At 34.9% G+C, this 16,869-nt stretch overlaps 1 protein-coding gene across 6 annotated transcripts in view; it reads right to left on the reverse strand.

Moving 5' to 3' along the window:
• LOC147833480 (uncharacterized) overlaps positions 1-16,869 on the reverse strand; it is a 138,363-nt gene that overhangs the window by 41,451 nt on the left and 80,043 nt on the right. The window contains exons 10-13 of one of the 6 annotated variants that reach the window (XM_087288276.1): positions 6,957-7,145; positions 4,198-4,573; positions 2,183-2,299; positions 744-1,606 (exon numbers count right to left, since the gene is read on the reverse strand). Coding sequence is in view for 3 of the 6 variants with exons in the window: in XM_087288273.1 (XP_087144399.1) it covers positions 4,354-4,573; positions 6,957-7,145 (409 nt within the window). In the remaining 3 variants the exon portion in view is untranslated. Of the gene's footprint in view, positions 1-743; positions 1,607-2,182; positions 2,300-4,197; positions 4,574-6,956; positions 7,146-16,869 lie in introns of those variants that run through there. The other 5 variants (XM_087288272.1, XM_087288274.1, XM_087288277.1 and 2 more) reach the window with 5 other exon arrangements.

A 16,869-nucleotide genomic window follows, 5' to 3' on the forward strand; every position in this document is an offset into this window, starting at 1 on the left:
CATCTTACCCCAGACATGCTCAATAATGTTCATGTCTGGTGACTGGGCTCACTAATCCTGGAGCACTTTGACCTACTTTGCTTTCAGGAACTTTGATGTGGAGGCTGAAGTATGAGAAGGAGCGCTATCCTGCTGAAGAATTTGCCATCTCCAGTGGTTTGTGATGTAATGAGCACCACAAATGTCTTGATATCTCAGGCTGTTGATGTTGCTATCCACTCTGCAGATCTCTTGCACGCCCCAATACTGAATGTAACCCCAAACCATGATTATTCCGTCACCAAACTTGACTGATTTCAGTGAGAATTTTGGGTCCATGCGGGTTCCAATGGGTCTTCTGCAGTATTTGTGATGATTGGGATGCAGTATAACTTCTGCCACTTTTCCAAATGATCAACTAGAAGTCAAGTTATTATTTGTTGCTCTTACATCTGGGATCTACGACAAGACTTGTCAGGTAGTGTATCTGGGGAAAAAAAAAACTAAAAACAATCACTCTCATTAGAATTAGAATCAATGATTTGTAATCAATTAGTTTTGTAACTGGAAACTCAATCTGGCTGGATCATTTGAACATGCGAGTCAGTGAATTGTTCACCAAAGACTCACTCTCACTAGATTATTTGAGTCAGTGAATCACAAACTGAAAAACTGCAGACAATTTGATTCAGTGAGTTGCTAACTGGAGACTCACTATCACCACTATCAGCAAATCAGTAACTGAGGAACCACTAAGAGCAGTTCATTTGAATCAATGAATCATTTATTATAGACTCAATCTGATTGGACCATCAGAAGCAGTAAATTGTTTAACAGATATTTATTACAAACAGATTATATGAATGAGTGAATCACTAACTGAAAAGAAAATGACTCTAACAAATTATTTTTAACCATTGAGTCATATTTGTCTGTCATATTTGTTTCAAATTTAATATGGGTTTAGAACAATGCAAGGGTGAGTAAATGATGACAGAGTGTCCACTAACCCTTTAAATCCATCATTTAGGTCTGTTGTAAAAAAAAATGATGACAAAGGAGGAGAGTGTTAAAACTGTCCAATAACTACAAAACGATTACCCTAAATGGACAAGAATTGCTCAGTTTTTACTTTGAACCGTGCATTCTAATCAAGTAATTAACTACATTTCACCATGCCTGTGTTCATACATTAAATGTGAAATTAATTTGTAATTATAAGCGAATTGCAGGGGAATTCGCGCTGCTCCAGACATCACCTAATGCCGCTAATAGAGTTTCCGAGAATGTTTATCTAGCCGTTGGAGTATCGCTGACATTTAAATACGCCATGCCTGGAACAGGAATCGTTAATATGTTATTGTTAAGTCAGATTGAACGTGTACAGGATGTGTTGGATATTTATAAATGAGCACTTAATTAATTAAAGAATGCATTAGTGCTTAATGCGAGTTGTTAACTTTGCCTGCACCCTCATTAATATGAGCCCGATGGGGATTGCAGAGCTACATTTCAGCATCCTGCGAAGCTGATACTCCTCGCTTTCATCCTTATTCCTCATGTTCTGTCAGACGGATGACAGACACAGAAATGAATCACCTATCCAGATGCTGATCACTGGTCAGATCTGAAAAGGAACAAAGGTGTTTCTTTAACCTGACGCATTTCGAATTGCTCAAGTTTTGATTTCTACTAAAACTATGTTTACTCACTTCTGTTATATTAAGGTCACATTAAAATGCTGTTTCTATGGTAACCAAGTATGCTAGCTACAATTAACTTGTTTGTGCAATTAACTTACTCAGATTGCATGTCCAAATCATCAATGATTATTTAAAATATTTCAAATGCTCATTAATTTGTTTTTATGGTTGCTTTTTAGGTCAGAAAAAAATGCATGGGCAATAATAAATTATTAGAATCAACAAAAAAATTCAAGGCATTAAAACTTTAAAAATATGGCTTATTATTATTATGATTATTAATAATAATAATAATAATAATAAAAAAAATAATAATAATAACAAATTATTCATTATTATTATTACTATTAATTATTCAACACAGGCTCATTCTGAAAACGTAGCCCTATGTACATTTCTGGAGATCGCAAAATATGTAGCCAGAGGAACGTAAGGCTGCATTTCATCATTAAAATGAATGTTAAAATGAATGTATGACGCCATTCCTTTTGTGCACTTACCTCCATTATGGACGGCTTTCTCGCTGTTACCAGTTTATCCAGAGCTCGTTGCGTACATTGGAGGATATGAGACGCAAAGCGGATTAGGCCGTGGCGACGACGGAGTTTGTGTCTGGCCTGGCAAAGTTTAGTTCCAGAAAGCAGAAGACAAAAACAAAACACAAAAAATAAAGCAAACAAGTAAATAACAAGGTGTGAATGTGGTAGAATTTGAAAACTTGGTAAAAATCAGGTTGGTGCGAGGGCTTTTCTTTTACTTGATTGCCTTTTCAAAACACAGTCGGTTGGGTTTAGGGAAGTGGGTGGGCGCTGGTCAATTCGTGCTTTTGAAAACACTATCGGTGGGGTTTAGGGAAGGGGTGGGGAGATTGGTCGGTCGGTCAGTCGGTCAGTCAACTGTGGCCTCTAGTGGATTTACATGAGAACAGCAGGTGCAAATGGCACTCACAGAAGAAATTTGAGGTCTCAAAAAGCATACACAGCAGCGCATCTGGTGGATTTAAGAAAACTAAAACTGCAAAATAAAATGTAGCTCATGGGACGTATTTGACGCTCTCCAGAAAGGTATATATGGATACATATTCAGAATGAGGGTGGGTTGTAATTATTTAAATAATTATATCATTTTGATTATATATTCTTAGAATAAATACAACATAAATTAAACAATTGTAATTAAAAATGTGTACATTGTTATTCATTTTTAATTGTGAATTTTTGTTTAAAAGTATAGAATAAAACCAGTCACAATTGTGCAATTATTATAGTTGTAAAAAGGACAAAACTTGCACTTGTGAAACATAAACACATGTCAACAAACAACAGTTTTTTTGGCAATAATAATAATAATTATAATAATACAAATAATATTAATATTAACAATAATAACAACAATAATAAAAATAGTTATAATAATTGAAATAATAAAAATAATATAAATAATAATAACAATAATAATAATAATACAAATAATATTAATATTAACAATAATAACAACAATAATAATAAAAATAGTTATAATAATTGAAATAATAAAAATAATATAAATAATAATAACAATAATAATAATATTAATATTAACAATAATAACAACAATAATAAAAATAGTTATAATTGAAATAATAAAAATAATATAAATAATAATAACAATAATAATAATACATATAATATTATAATTAACAATAATACCAATAATAATAATAGAAATAATAGAAATTATAATATTAATAATAATAAATTTTCTGTCAGACTTAGTACATGGTGTTAAATAAAAACCATTTTTTTGTCAATTTATGAAATGCTAATGGTCTAATCTGATTCAATAATTTATGCTAAGCTAAGCTAAATGTGATCCCATCAGACCTGAGGATAAAAAAAATGGTAAAACTTGTCTTGTGTTTGTTTCGTTTTAAATTTACGATCCTATAATTTTTTTAAGCTTTAAATTTTAACTTGCATTAAATTAAGCTGATTTACTTTTTCAGCATTAATAGTAATAATAATAACAACTCTTTTTTTTTTCAGTTACAAATTTTTGTTTAAAGTATGAACTAAATTGTGCAGTTGTGTATAATAACTGTGCAATTTTTACAGTCGCAAATAGGACAAAATTTGCTGCAGTGGTAAAATATACAAACAGGTGTCAAACAGTAGATTTTGGCATTAATAATTAAAATAATAATAATAATAATAATAATAATAATAATGAAAATTATAATAATATTAAAAAGAATAATGTTGTTTTTGTTAACTAAAATAATAATAATAATTATAATAACACTATTATTATTATTATTATTATTATTAATAGAGCATAATGTACTTGGCTAACATCACATTTGTTTCCTGTCTCTGTATAAAAATAAAAATTCTCCTTTATTATTGTATGAAAAAAAATAGGTATGTAGTCACATTAATAAATACGACTACTAATAAGACACATGTCGTTTCTACTCTACTTGTGAATGACGAAAGCTGAACCCAAATGTCACCATGTTTTCTCGCACACACTTAACTGAGGTGAAGATGAAGAAATGTGCATCGACGGCAGTCCCAACACGAGCCCACCGCGCAGAGCAACAGCATGAGCAGCCAAAGGGCAAAAACAGCCCCCTTTTCAGCACTCGAACAGCTCCGCTCAGGCCTGCTCCCTGTGGACGCCACCGGCTCTGCTACTGGCTCGTAATTACCATCGGCTCTCCAGAACGTTCCGTGGCCTCTCCATCTGTCCTCTCAGCTCGGGCAGAGGAGCACCAGTCACCTCGTGAAGCATTTAACAAATGGGAGGCTGCCACCCGATTCTGCCCAGGTTCAGGCACTACAAGGGGGGGGGGGGGGGCTGGGGGGGGCAACGTTCCCTGCCTGAGGGGCGAATGGCGCACCTGGAACCACCTAAAACCAGAGAAAAATCAACGCTGTTTTGGAAGTGAAGATAAAGATGAAGAAAAAGTAGTTTGTTTTGTTTTTTGTTACTGATTTGTACTATTGTCTAACATGTTTATGCTCGACACAATGTAAACATTCTGTGGTTGCCTTAAAGAGCACCTATGATAAATATTTTGCAAGCTGTTGGACAGAACTGTGTGTAGGTTGTTCACAGTCATATTGGAGTAATAGTCACTTCAACAAGTCACTTTTTTAAAATTTCCTTATGTTAAAATAGGATCCAAATCCCTGCCATTTTGAGGCCCACTGCAACGTGTCATAGGATTGCGGCTTCCCCGCCCAATGAATTGATTGAATGCTGCATATTAACATGTCTCCATAGTAACGCATATAAGTTTTTTCCTCGCCGCTGTTGCCGCTGGCTTGCATGGTTCGGGATCTGTAGAGCTGCACATCAATGGATTTGCTCCTCAATGTTTGGACTCTCATTAGTGATTATTAACCACTCTGAACTGAACTAAACTGAACTGAACTTAAACACTGAAAACTGAACTACACTGTTTCAATTCACTATGATCTTCTATGTGAAGCTGCTTTGACACAATTTACATTGTAAGAGCGCTATAGAAATAAAGGTGAATTGAATTGAATAATCATATCAACAAAACAGGATGTGCACAAAGCAACCGGGAATAAAAGATCTGTTCAGCTCGCTGTGATCATCAACCATCATCAAATGTGATCAAGAATACGTTTTACAAGTTTAAAATGTTTTTAAAACGTGCATGTTAATAAATTACAGTGATTTATTTCAGCTATGTGTGTCAGAGAGCGTGGACTTTGTAACGACATCGTGTGTGACTCATCGTTCTCATCGACTCATTAACTCCATAACAAATACATCAAATAATCATTGGGAAAGTTCTTACTGTAGTATTTCTCACAAATGTTACATAAGGTCTGCTTCCTTCATCAGTCTGTCACTGTGCAGATTGAGGCACACTCTGACAGGCACGTGAGAACGGTGGGCAGGAAAAACCAGCATTATTGTGATGTCTTATTTATACTCCCCTAAACAGTTGGTTCTTATAATTTTTTAATCTATTCAGTCTATCTCCCGGTCTGGCAGGAACACTTTTAGCTTAGCTTAGCAAAAATCAGTTTAATCGGATTAGACTTTTGAAGGAAAAATGTAATAATTTGTACAAATTTATAACACTTCGGGACTTTGATTGACATTCATTGACATGTAGTTTAATTTAGTTTAGTTTTGTAGTTTAATCTAACATTTTAATGTAGAAAAAGCCAACATGGATGTCTTAAGGAGCAAAAATATACAGCATATGGGCTCTTATATGCTGTTGTGTCATCACTCATATAGCAAGTCTTATCTCTCCGACCCTTCATTCAGGATGCTTTTCATGAACCGGCCCCATGACAAACTAATTGAATAGCCCTGGTATAGGATGTTAGTCTTGTTTTAGAACATGCCACTATGCTGACACACAGGCATTCGTAGCTCCATCCTCTTTTGAAAAAAAAGCACAATCTTATTTGAATTTAAAGCGACAGTCACCAACAAGGCACAATTTGCATCAAAGCCTAAAATGGTCAGATTCAAAGACCTAGAAAACATTATTTGTGGGTTATTTTGAGCTGAAACTTCACATACACATTGGACTTATTTTACAATAAATAAAAAGGGAATAATAGGCCCTCTTTAAGCTATTTTCACCTGTTAAATATTTAGTTTTATTCAGAAATTGTCACACTGGAGATGTACAAATATACAGTTGAAGTCAGAATTAGTAGCCCCCCCTGTTTATTTTTTCCCCAATTTCTGTTTTAACAGATTAAACATTTTTTCAACATATTTTTAAACATAATAGTTTTAATAACTATTTAATAAATAGTTTAATAACTGATTTATTTTAACTTTGCCATGATGACAGTAAATAATATTTTAGTAGATATTTTTCAAGACACTTCTATATAGCTTAAAGTGACATTTAAAGGCTTAACTAGGCTAATTAGGCAAACTGGGCAGTTTAGGGTAATTAGGCAAGTTATTGTATAACGATGGCTTGTTCTGTAGACTATCGAAACAATTTAGCTTAAATAGGCTAATCATATTGACCTCAAAATGATTTATAAAAAGTTGAAAACTCGTTTTTATTCTAGCTGAAACAAAACCAATAAGACTTTCTCCAGAAGAAAAAATATTATCAGACATACTGTGAAAATTTTCTTACTCTGTTAAACATTATTTGGAAAATATTTTAAAAAGAAAAAAAAATCTAAGGGAAGCTAATAATTCTGACTTCAACTGTACTTATTTTAACTTAAAATCGAACTATTCCTCCTGGTTAGTTGATATTGATTTTTCTACCTCAGGGATTTGGTCACAAAGTAAGCAAGCAGCTTGTTATTTCCCCCAAGGCGAATGCTGAACGCCATCAGAAAGCTTTGGGAAAGTTTTGTCAGGCCTGTTTTAATGCAGAAAAAGTAAGTACAGGCCAGTGGAAAAGCCTCTGATCTGTGAGTTGAGACGCAGGGACAGTTCTTCATATCTGACGGCCTAACAGAAAGAGAGAGAAAAGCGAGGGAGTGTGAAAGAGATGCCTGTGAAGCTGTCTGTGATTATACTGTATGTTCATCTGACCCTGATGTAGAGCACATTCTAGACGCTTTCTCAAACGGTTCATCGTCTGCACATCAAAATTGCCTTCAAGACAATGAAAGAAACTGTTTGTCTAAAAAGTTTGTCTAAAAGTTTGGCACACCTAACTTCTCCTTTATGTCCAACTCAAACACTGTTTACATTCACCGTGAGTTCTGGATAATCGCTTCAAACGTTGTTTCACTTCATCGTTAGCAAATTGAAAACTGAATTCATGCCACTGGAATACCAAATTATACTAAATCTGCTTTTCTCTAGCAATATACCATGAACTCTGAAAGGGATAGTTCCCCCAAAAAGTAAATGTATTTACGATTTATATTTCCTCTCAAGTGGTTCCAGTCCCTTATGAGCTTTATTTATCTGTTGATCACAAAGAAAGATATTTTATATTTATTTTATTTGTTATAAACCTGTGACCACTGACTTCCATTGTAAGAAAAACAAATATTTTAAAGTCAACGTTGAACATAAAAAAGTCAAAAAGGTTTATGACAAGTAATGACAGAATTAAAAATTTTGAGTGAACTGTTCTTTTAAATATATACAGTAAGGTTACATCAGCATTCAGATTATTCCTTAATCTATTAATTATAAATTATTTAACAAAAAAAAAAAAAATTTAACTCAAAGATTGACAGGTGAATGAATGAATTTCTTGAAAAAAAATGTCTAGTCATATGTAATACTGCAAGTACAGTTTCACTTACAAACTATAAAACACTGACACCTCACTTCACCTTTACTCCTTAAGATGGCACTGTCTGATGGACAAATGAGAAATTTTAATTACAACAGGCAAGAAAGAAAACAATTTCATTAGCAAAACTTGAAATGACTTGAATACATTTACTTCGGAGCACAAAACTATTGCAGTATGCAAAAAATACAGTATGTGTTATTGTCATGTGATGGTGAATCTGCTGTCAGAAAACAAAATACAGCGTTTGAAGCGTTTGCGAAACCTGTTCGGAAACAGTCATTATTTAGCAATTGCGACTAGTGGCGCAGAACTTTCTTTTTTCAAACGTTTTGTTAATTTCAAATAGTAAATATATTAAAACTCAAGTTTTGATTAATGATATGCATTGCTAAGCCCTTAATTTTGACAATTGAAAACAGTTTTCTCAATATTATGATGTTTTTAAACTTCCAGATTCCAAAATACAGATTTGACAGACATCTTTTCACAAAAAAATGTACAGAGGAATGGCTTTTGAGCATTTTGAGCACTAATCTGCATACAAAACATACATGCTATAAAACAAAATTGTTGTGTTTTCTTTCATGCCAAATAATCATTAGATTATTAAGTAAAGATCAGGATTTGTTAAGAAAATATTTAATTAATTGCAAACATTAATAAATCAAAACTCAATTTTTGATTAGTAATATGCATACCCAGATATTTAAACAGTTGTATATCTGACAAATATACATCAATAGCTTGTTTATTCAGCTTTCAGCTGATGTGTAAATTTCAATTTACAAAAATTGACACTTGTGAATGGTTTTGTTGTCACAGATTAATATTTTACAATGTTGCAGCTTTTAATCAAAAAAATTGAAGCAGTGTATAGTGCACAGCATCCATGAAGCGTTTGCGAAACCTGTTTGTTACTTTAACACTTGCGAATAGTGGTGTAGAACTTCCATGAGTCTTCTCTATAGGATCGACCTCTGAACGCACAGAGAGCTCTCAGACTGGAGACAATGGCGAGAAAACAAGAGCGGCTGTGTGTTCTCTGGCCCCATAGGGAGAAGCCCTCAGCTTGTGAGAGTGAGCGACTCAAAACGGCTGTGTCTGTTGAACACACCCATTGACATCCATAGTCATGTTTTTCCTACTATGGAAGTCAATGGGTCCCAGCAATAAGCATTCTTCAAAATATATTCTTTTGTGTTTTTTCTTTAGTGAAAGAAATGCATTAAGGTATAAAACTAGGTGAATAAATGATGAGCTATCACTTTTAATAAATGACCCTGGACCACAAAAAACAGTATTTGCTGCACAGATATATTTTTAGCAATAACCAAAGATACTGTATATTCCATGGGTCAAAATTGTTGCTTTTTCATTTATGCCAAAAACAATTAGAATATTAAGTAAAGATCATGTTCCAAGAAACTAATTTGTAAATTTCAATCAGTAAATATAACAAACCCAATTTTTGATTAGTGATATGCATCACTAAGCTCTTAATTTGGAAAACTTAAAAGGCAATTTTCTCAATATTTATATTTTCCTTCGACCCTCCAGATTTCAGATATTTAAACAAATATTTTCCAATCCTAACAATTCATAAATGGAAACCTTGTGTATTAAGAATTTAGGTGATGTGGAAATCTCAATTTCCAATTGGTTTTGTGTTCCAGGGTCACATATTAATGATATTTCCAACACAATCTCACAGCAATTCGTAACTTTTTGATTTAGTGGCTAATTCGTATGAATTCGTACAATCTAATTTGTAAAATTTAGTACGACTTGCTTATCCCCCAATGACGGTCGGGTTTAGGGGTGGGGTTAGGTGCCATGCCTCCTTTTTAAAATTGTACAATTTCGGACAACTGAACTGAAAAGTTTTCTCGTGAGATCAGGCTGATATTTCACAATCTTGCAGCTTTTACTCAAAACTTTTAAACAGTGTATTGTACACAAGCTTGAATGGTACCATGTATGAAGTGTTTCAAAACCTGTTTAAAAAAACAATCATTGCTTTAGCATTTGAGATTAGTGTTGCAGAGCCTCCATTAGTTTTCTTTTTTTATATATCTTTTGTTAATTTCAAGTAGTAAACATATAAAAACTCAATATTTGATTAGTGATATGCATTGCTAAGCACCTAATTTAAACAAAATTAAAAGTAATTTTTCTCAATATTAGGATGTTTTTGAACTTCCAGATTGCAGATATTTAAACAATTGTCTCTCAGCCAGATATTTTCTTATCAACAGAAAGCGTGTTTATTCAGCTTTCAGGTATTTTGGGGTATCATTTCACAATGTTGCAGCTTTTAATCAAAACTTTTAAGCAGTGTATAGTGCACACCATCTGCACACCAAACGTTTGCAAAACCTGTTCGAAAACTATCATTACTTCAGCAATTTCGAAGAACTTTCTTTTGTTTGTTTGTTAGAATTTATTAATACCAATGGGAAATTCACAATTCTCTATTTTCAAACATTTCGTTAATTTAAAATAGTAAATATCAAAACTCAATTATTGATTAGTGATATGCATTTCTAAGCACTAAAATTGGACACAAAAAAAATCTCAATATTAAGATTTTTTTGAACTTCCAGATCTTTAAACAAATGCATCTCTGCCAAATATTCTTTTATCCTAACAATACATCAATAAAAAGCTTGTTTATTCAGCGTTCAGGTCATTTGGGTTATCAGAAATATTTCACAATGTTGCAGATTTTAATCAAAACATTTTAAATAGTGTATAGTGCACACCGTCTAAGAAGTGTTTGCGAAACCTGTTCGGAAACAGTCATTACTTAGCAATTGCGACTAGTGGGGCAGAACTTCCATGAGTCTTCTCGATAAGATCAACTGCTGAAGACACAGAAAGCTCTCAGACAGCAAGCCTAATTTGAGACAATAGTGAGAAACAAGATATTTTTGAATGTCCAGATTACAGATATTTAAACGATTGTATTTCAATCAAATATGTCCCTGTCCTACCAAAGTTTACACCAATAGAAAGCTTGTTTAATAAGGTGATGTGTAAATCTCAATTTACAAAGATTGACGTGTGAATGGTTTTGTGGTCCTGCATCATATATTAATGATATTTCACAAAAACTTTTAAACAGCAAATAGTGCACAAGTTTGAATGGCACCATATATGAAGCGTTTGCGAAACCTGTTCGAAAACAGTCATTACTTTAGCAATTTCGAAGAACTTTCTTTTGTTTGTGTGTTAGATTTTATTAATCCCAAAGGGATATTCACAACTTTCTTTTTCAAACATTTTTGTTATTTTAAATATTAAATATATCAAAACTCAATTTTTGATTACTGATATGCATTGCTAAGCACTTAATTTGAACAAAATAAAAACAATTTTCTTAATATTAAGAAGTTTTAGAACTTCCAGATTCCAGATATTTAAACAATTGTATGTCTGCCAAATATTCTCTTTTCCTAACAATTCATCAATAGGAAGCTTGATTATTAAGATTTCAGGTGATTCAAGTTATTTGGAATATTTCACAATGTTGCAGCTTTTGATCAAAACTTTTAAACAGTTTACTGTATAGTGCACACTATCTATAAAGCCTTTGCAAAACCTGTTAGAAAACAGTCATTACTTTAGCAATTGCGACTAGTGGCGCAGAACTTCCACGAGTCTTCTCAATAAGATCAACCTTTGAGGACACAAAGAGCTCTTAGACTGGAGACAATGGTGAGAAAACAAGAGCGGTTGTGCGTTTCTGGGCCCCGCGGGGAGAAGCCTTCAGCTTGTTAGAGTGAGCGACTCAACACGGCTCCTCTCTGCTCCTGCTGACATTTCCAGTGGCTCTGTCTGCGGAGACAAACTCAGATGGGACCCGAGCGAGCCGGAGTCACTTCCACAGCGCCGCTGCGCTCACTACCGCAAGCTCTCAGTGTGAAATGAGCTCCCCGAGGAGAACCGAGGAGACAACTGTCACCCGGGTGGGAGGAAGGGAGAGACTTTATCTAACTCGCTAATGAACGATTGTCTAATTTCCATCAAAACGCAATCACAAAAGCCCTGGCCCTATCTCTCTCCAAACACTGTCACGATAAAGGAATGTTAAGAGAAAGAGGGAGAGACGGAGGAGCGGAACGGGGGATGAGAACTGTCAAGAGGTCAAACTAGAGAGAGAGGAAAAAAAGAAGAAAAACGTGCAAGTTCTCTCCCTCTTTATCTGTCGTTTCCCGAGCTTTTTTTTTTCTTTTCCTGGCGAGGAATAATCTGCAAGTACAGACGATCGCGCGCCGGCACTGGAGATAAAACGCGGATGACAAAATATCAACTTTCTGCTGCAAAATACTCCAAAGCTGTTTGATTAGAATATCAGCTCAGACAGTAATTAATTTCAACTTTAATTACTTGCTGTACATGCCGATTAGATCGCAGGTCTTAGATGAGTTATTAAAACAGCAGGGAAATGTGCTTTGTTCGAAAGTGTGCACATAAAAAAACCAGGCTGTTAATGTTCTTACCTCTCTTAACCTGTGTGCTGAATGATGAAATTACATCATGCACAGAGACTACAACACTATCAGATCAAAAACACTGTGGTATGTGAGTGAGAGCTCAGTTGAGTTATTCTTTCGAAGCTGCGCAGAAAAAAAAAACACACTATATATTTTGTATGAAACCTTAAAATTGCAACTCTTTGTCAGAATTGCAAGTTTATAACCTTGGACTGTAAATAATATTCACCAGCCACTTTATTCGGTAAACCTGTCCAGCTGCTAGTTAACGCAAAATTCTAATCAGCCAGTCACATGGCAGCAACTCTGTGCAATTAGGCATGTAGACATGGTCAAGATGATGTGCTGCAGTTCAAACCGAGCATCAGAATGGGGAGGAAAGGTGATTTAAGTGACTTTGTACTTGGCATGGTTGTTGGTGCCAAACAGGCTGGTCTGATTATTTCAGAAACAGCAGATATACTGGGATTTTCACGCACAACCAACTCTAAGGTTTACAGAAAAGAGTCTGAGAAAAATTCCAGTGATCGAAAGTTCTGTGGGCGCAAATGCCTTGTTGATCCTAGAGGTCAGGGGAGAATGGCCAGACTGGTTCCAGCTGATAGAAAGGCAACAGTAATTCAAATAACCACTCGTTACAACCGAGGTATGCAGATAAACATCTTTGAACGCACAACACGTGCAACCTTGAATCGGATGGGCTACAGCAGCAGAAAACCACAATGGGTGCCACTGCTTTCAGCTAAGAACAGGAAACTGAGGATACAATTCAAACAGGCTCACTAAAATTGGACAATAGAAGATTGGAAAAACATTGCCTGGTCTGATGAGTCTTGATTTCTGCTGCGACATTCGGATGGTAGGGTCAAAATTTGGGCGTCAACAACATGACAGCATGGATCCATACAGCCTTGTATCAACAGTTTTGGCTGGTGGTGGTGTAATGGTGTGGGGGATATTTTAATGGCACCAATTGAGCATCGTGTCAACGCCGCAGCCTACCTGAGTATTGTTGCTGACCCTGTCTATCCCTTTATGACTGCAGTGTACCCAATCTTCTGATGGCTACTTCCAGCAGGATAACGCACCATGTCATAAAGCACGAATCATCTCAGACTGGTTTCTTAAACATGACAATGTGTTGTCTGTACTCAAATGGCCTCCACAGTCACCAGATCCTCAATCAAAAGAGCACCTTTGGGATGTAGTGGAACGGAAGATTAGCATCATGGATGTGCAGTCGACAAATCTGCAGCAACTGCGTGATGCTATCACGTCAATATGGACCCAAATCTCTGAGGAATATTTAAAGCACGTTGTTGAATCTTTACCACGAAGATTTAATCCAACCTGGTACTAGTAAGGTGCACCAAATAAAGTGGCGGGTGAAAAAAAAAAGAACAGACTAAATTTTGAATGTATAAACTGCAAGCATAAACTCACAATTGTCAGGGAAAAAAGGTAGATTTTGAGATAAAGTTACCGTCAGTTACTGTGATTATTTCTCACCCATGAAAATAAGCCAGTTTAAAGGGGCAGTTCACCCAAAAAATTTAATTACACATCTTCTCTCCCTCGTGTGGGTTTAAACCTTTATGCGTTTATGTTAAAGACAAAAAAAAAATATTTTGAAGAATGCTGGTTGCTGGCACACATTAATTTAAAGTCCTTTGCAATATCTTCTTTTGTGTTTGACAGAAAAAAAAAAAACTCAAATAGGTTTTGAAAAAGAAAGGGTGTAAATGATGACAGATTTCAATTTTGGTTAAACTATCTTTTTAAGATTCATGATCAATTGCGCAATTTGCATCAGTGGCTCCAAAAGCTTTCTACGCAAAATAGTGTAAAGTGCTCTCTGAAAATTCTGAGCATTATATTTTGGAAATGGGTGCCACAAAAGTTCATAAGATTCACATCCATGCTAAAATATTTGGAAATTATTCATTTATACAAATTGTATTGACTTGAAATCAGAGGACTATCAACTGACCATATCCACAAAAACATGAGAGCATCCCATCGCTCAATGACAGCCTAATTAATTCACCTGACTTATAAATAAATATTTATCTGCTCGGCGACGATCTGAGAGAGCGAAGAGTTTGAGGGAAACGGCTAATCTGAAAATCCCTGCCACACAATAACGGCAGTGACAGCGGACGGGTGAATGAGATAAGTCTGGGTAATGAAAGTGGACGGCAGAAGAAGCGGACAGTATGTAATGAAGAGAGAGCGAGGGAGGGATGTTTAAAAAGAAGTTCAAGAGGAAAGATAAAAAGAGCAGGGACGATGTTATCTGCAGGATTGAAGAAAAGCGCTTCAGCGACCCAACGCTTCCAATCACTTAATCGGCGCGACTCCACCCAACCCCATCCTGTCCTCCTTCAGACACCATTTCAAAGCCCAAACAGCCCATTTGCAGTGTTTGTGGGAGAGAGAGAGTTAGAGAAATGTTCTGTCAGGTCAAAACCCTCTTACAATGACACAGTACAGGTCAGTCTTTTGGGATGATAAATAATGGTAAACATTATTGTCAATGCTGTATTTATACACCAAAGCATCTGTGTTTTTAAAACTTTTTTTTGCACCTGATTTATATTTATACATATACATATACATATATATATACACATCTCAGAGGTCGCAATAACCGAATATCTGAAAAATCTGAAGGTGATCCGTTATTTTAACGAATTATGCTGAGGGTGATCTATTGTAATTTGTAGCTAACTGTAATTCCCACTCCTGTCCAGCTGATGGCGATTGCCCTTGTTTTGTCTCCTCTTTGTCACCGCAGCGTACAGTAGCAAAAAACTCAAAGCAGTTGAGTGTGAGAAATTTCTTTAAACAGCCAAATAGTTGTGATATTAGTAATAAAGGTGAAAAAAAGAGGAAGTGATGCAGTGGACGATGAAGAACAAACAGACAAGAATCCTTAGTCACCGACAGCTGTTGTTACGGGCCAACCAAGTGGCAACAAGGAGGTCAGGTGGTTTGGAGTGCGTTGTGAGCACCATGCACTACCGAACGAAAGCCGCGCCCCTGATGCTGAAGGAGCTCATGCTACAGTATTTTTTCCCAATGAAACGAGCGCTTGCAAGACCGGGAAATCCCACATTCAGAAAATCCAGAAAACTTCTGATCACTTCCTTAAGAGAAATGTTTGCTAACTACAAACCGCTGGCTAAAGTGGTGCAAATTGTGCAAATTCCTTATTAAAATATGAATTAAAAAAAGCGATTAGAAAATAAGCAAATGAATTGACGGTCAATAATATACAATTATTATTATTATACAATAACCAACAATTACGCCACGTTCAAAGTCACTTAAATCACCTCTCCTCCCCATTCTCCATATATATTCCTCTTTTACTCCCCATATATATATTCAACACAATCTCACGGCAATTCGTAACTTTTTCATTTAGTGGCTAATTCGTATAAATTCGTACGATCTAATTCGTACAATTTAGTACGATTTGCTTATCCCCCAATGACGGTTGGGGTTAGGGGTGGGGTCAGGTGCCACGCCTCCTTTTTAAAATCGTACCATTTCGTACGACTGAACTCGTACGAATTCGTACGAATTAGCCACTAAACTGGCAAAGCGTAAAATACTTACGTTTTCTTGTGAGATCAGGCTGATATATTAGTGGTGGTGGGCCATTATCGGACTCTTATCGCGCGATTAAAAGAAATATCGTCGTTAATCTATTCTCAAAGTTGGTTTGTGAGCTGGGTCTAATCTACGCAAGCTATGGTGACTCAGTTCGTGACTCAGTTCGTTACTTTAGCGCGGATGTATACCTGACCGGTGAACCGTCTGACAAAAAAAGTGCCTTCTGAATCAAATCAGCAGGATGCCTGACTTTAACTGCAGTTCAGCAGTTTCACTTTAAGTCATGAATATTTAATTCATGCCGCTGTGGCAAACTGAGGTATTAGATGCAAATAAGGAGTAAGGACTGGTGAGAGTGTTATGGAATTTAATAACACACGTTATTTAATAATACATTCAAATGAGCCATTTTAATGTACATTAATCTAGATTAAATAGATTCTAGATAGATAATCTATGCCCACACACATATATATATATATATATATATATATATATATATATATATATATATATATATATATATATATATATATATATATATATATATATATATATAGAACAGATTGTGTCAAAACTAAAAAAACTAAAAACAAACAGGAAATTAAAAGATCATGACAAGTGAAAAATTGGATATGTTTTAAGATTTATCAAGAAATCACAAAATTTAAAAAAAAAAATAATAAAAATAAAATAATATATATATACATATATATATACATATATATATACATATATATATACATATATATATATATATATATATATATACATACATATATATATATATATATACATATAT

Source organism: Danio rerio, chromosome 16 (assembly GCF_052040795.2).
Source record: "Danio rerio strain M-AB ecotype USA chromosome 16, GRCz13ab, whole genome shotgun sequence".
NCBI lineage: Eukaryota > Metazoa > Chordata > Actinopteri > Cypriniformes > Danionidae > Danio > Danio rerio.